The sequence below is a fragment of the Barbus barbus genome (genome assembly GCF_936440315.1).
Source record: "Barbus barbus genome assembly, chromosome: 3".
In the NCBI taxonomy this organism is placed as follows: domain Eukaryota; kingdom Metazoa; phylum Chordata; class Actinopteri; order Cypriniformes; family Cyprinidae; genus Barbus; species Barbus barbus.
The window spans coordinates 17,311,817-17,314,550 of record NC_136731.1 but is presented as its reverse complement, the minus strand read 5'-3'; the positions used below and the strand labels follow the sequence as shown (position 1 = coordinate 17,314,550).

Here is a 2,734-nt window from a genome sequence, read left to right as displayed (position 1 = left end):
ATTACAAGCAAAAATGGAGGCCCCAAGATCCTAGCAAAGCACTCAGAAGAGGGATCAAAGACTTACGGTCATGTGATGATAGGCTGCATGTAGATGCATAATGTGTAGAAATCGACGATAGAAATTACCGTGTTAAATAATTGTCAGGTTAATAGAAGTGTGAATATACACCTGAGTCAGAGTCAGCTGTCAAGACTCAGCTGCGCGTTTGGAGATGATTATTTACAATGTGCTCTCAGATGGAAATCTGCTCATGCTCAGGCGAGATACTGTATATTTGTGAAACGCATTTGAGACTGATCCGGTTGATTATTTCCGCTTAACAAGCTTAAATAAATAAACCGACATGAGTGGGCACGTGTTATCCTTCTAATTTTTTAGCTTATTTATGATGGAGATACATGAACAGCCATTTAGATCTACACAGGACCAGAGCTATAAAACAATATAAATGTCCTTCTGTAAATGATTTTCAAGGCCATTTTACGTCTATCAGGGCAATATTTTAACCATGTTAAATACCATTCATGTACAATACTTCAATTGAACAGTTCAATACATTCTGAATGTTAATGATTATGGCTCTTATAAAATCACATAAATGCACAAGATACTATTTAAAAACCCTCCCACAATCAATAAAAACCATTAGGCCTAGATTATTATCTGATTTTCATCAAATGTTAGATAACAGATAAATTACTTAACAGAGGAAAGTAGATATGAGTAGATATGTGAAGTAGCTCTCACGTTTTAGATATGTGGGGCATTATATGTAACTTTCTAAGTCCTGGTTTATTTCTGACTCACACACACACACACACACACACACACAGGTTGTGTTTAGCCTATTTATGCCTATGCGTGTCATAGTTATCATAATTCCTAATTTTTCATTCATAGTAATGAGAATAATTCACAATATTGAAAATGTGATGATGAATAATAATAATTAATAAATAAAAAAAATGTTAGCAATCGATATCTTACCTGATCTTACCTTTTTTGGTTGGTTGCTTATTTAACTGTTAATCCTTGTTGAGAAATGAGTGAGACACGTCTGGAAAATAATGGCACTGTATTTACAGCACATTTCAAGAGAAATTTTGCAAGTAAAACACAATTTGTTTTACAACATCATCTTATAACCGTTTTCTGGTTGTATTTCTTGTTCATGCCAAATCAAATCACGACATTTCTTGGCCATTTAAAAAATGTCAATTTTATTTCCGACAAAACGCGAAAAGGAAATTCGTCATTTAAATAATCGATTCGTTCGATATTTAATAATTCCAATAAAATAACATGCATCAATAAACAATTTCAGCATGTAACCCTTCAACACTTCACTGGATGAATTCCTGACAGAAATTAAAAGCTCAAAACTTCGTTAAAATAATCGAAAACATTCGACGCGATGCTTTGCACACGTTTATACCGCGGGACAAATGAAATGATTCCTGAGAAGAAGAAAAAAAAACCCAATAGTTTCGTGTCCAAATATGCGCTGCTAGTCATTGACACTGGCCAGGTGTCTGTGTTTAGTGGACAAATCCACGTGGCTGTGCACATCTTGCAGCTTCTGGTACTCGTACTGAAAATTAAGGACCCGAGGGAAGCCCACTGGATTGAACAGTGCTGAGGACGCGTATGGAGAGGTCGGGGCCATTGCGCAGGCGAGGCCAGGGGTGACAGGCTCCATGGCCACTGTTTGAGACTGTGGGAAAGACTTGGCTGTGACAGAGTTCCTCGAGAAAAGCGTGGACAGCGCCGGTAAAATGCTCCCAACAGGTGGCACGCCGATGGGTTGATGGAAGCCAAACGGGTAGATATCCAGTCCAGGTAAATGAGCGCAGGACGCGCTGAGCCCGTACGCGCCGTAGCCGAGGTTAGGAAAGCTACTGGGCTGCAGCGCCTGATCTTTGAACACGCCAAATTTGAAGTGCTGCCGCTTAAATCGCTTCCTCCTCCGCAGGAAACTTCCGTTCTCAAACATATCCGATGAATTGGGATCCAGAGTCCAGTAATTCCCTTTCCCGGGATTACCGGGCTCGCGCGGCATTTTCACGAAGCAGTCGTTTAGGGAGAGATTGTGTCGGATGGAGTTCTGCCAGGCTGGGAACTTCTCTCGGTAGTACGCAAACCGGTGGCTGATGAAGTCGCATATCTCGCTGAGGGTGAGACGCTTCTTTGGGCTCTGGAGGATGGCCATGGTGATCAAAGCGATGTAGGAATAGGGCGGTTTCACCGATGGGCTCTTGCTAGAGCTTGAGGGACACATGGAAGATGGGACGTGGTCCTTATCCTCCCCATTATGTACCCGGTCGGATGCAGAAAGAGCTGATGGCGAAAGATGTTCGTCTCCAGACTCCTTGCCACCCTCTCCAACCACGTCGACAACGAGGTCATCCATTAAATCAGTGTCCAGGGTCATAATCCACAAGTTGGAGACGCGAAACGGGTTCTAAACAAGCAGATGGCAACGCGCAGGAGTCTTAAACTCTCCTTCGCTCGAAAAGGGCTGTTCCTGGCACCTCAGAACACCCTGGATGGAAGATGGATGATAAAGAGACGAGCGCTATAACGCAAACTTTAATTTGGCCAAACAGGAATCTCCACCGTCCGAGCGCAGGAGGTCTGGAGAGCTGCGTTTGCAGCAATGTCCATCGTCCACTCCAACGCAACTGGATTCCTGCAGCTGTTCGGGAATCGGATGACGATGATGTCATGACGG

The 2,734-nt window shown here is 42.8% G+C and overlaps 1 protein-coding gene across 1 annotated transcript; it reads right to left on the bottom strand.

The window, feature by feature from the left end:
• Positions 1 to 1,510: 1,510 nt before the first annotated feature.
• On the bottom strand, positions 1,511 to 2,471 carry LOC306848819 (forkhead box protein D2-like; the record flags this gene model as incomplete). The annotated part of the gene is made up of 1 exon (XM_079383575.1): positions 1,511 to 2,471. The coding sequence occupies exon 1, from the start codon at positions 2,432 to 2,434 to the stop codon at positions 1,511 to 1,513; it is 924 nt and encodes a 307-aa protein (XP_079239701.1). The 5' UTR covers positions 2,435 to 2,471.
• Positions 2,472 to 2,734: the final 263 nt, after the last annotated feature.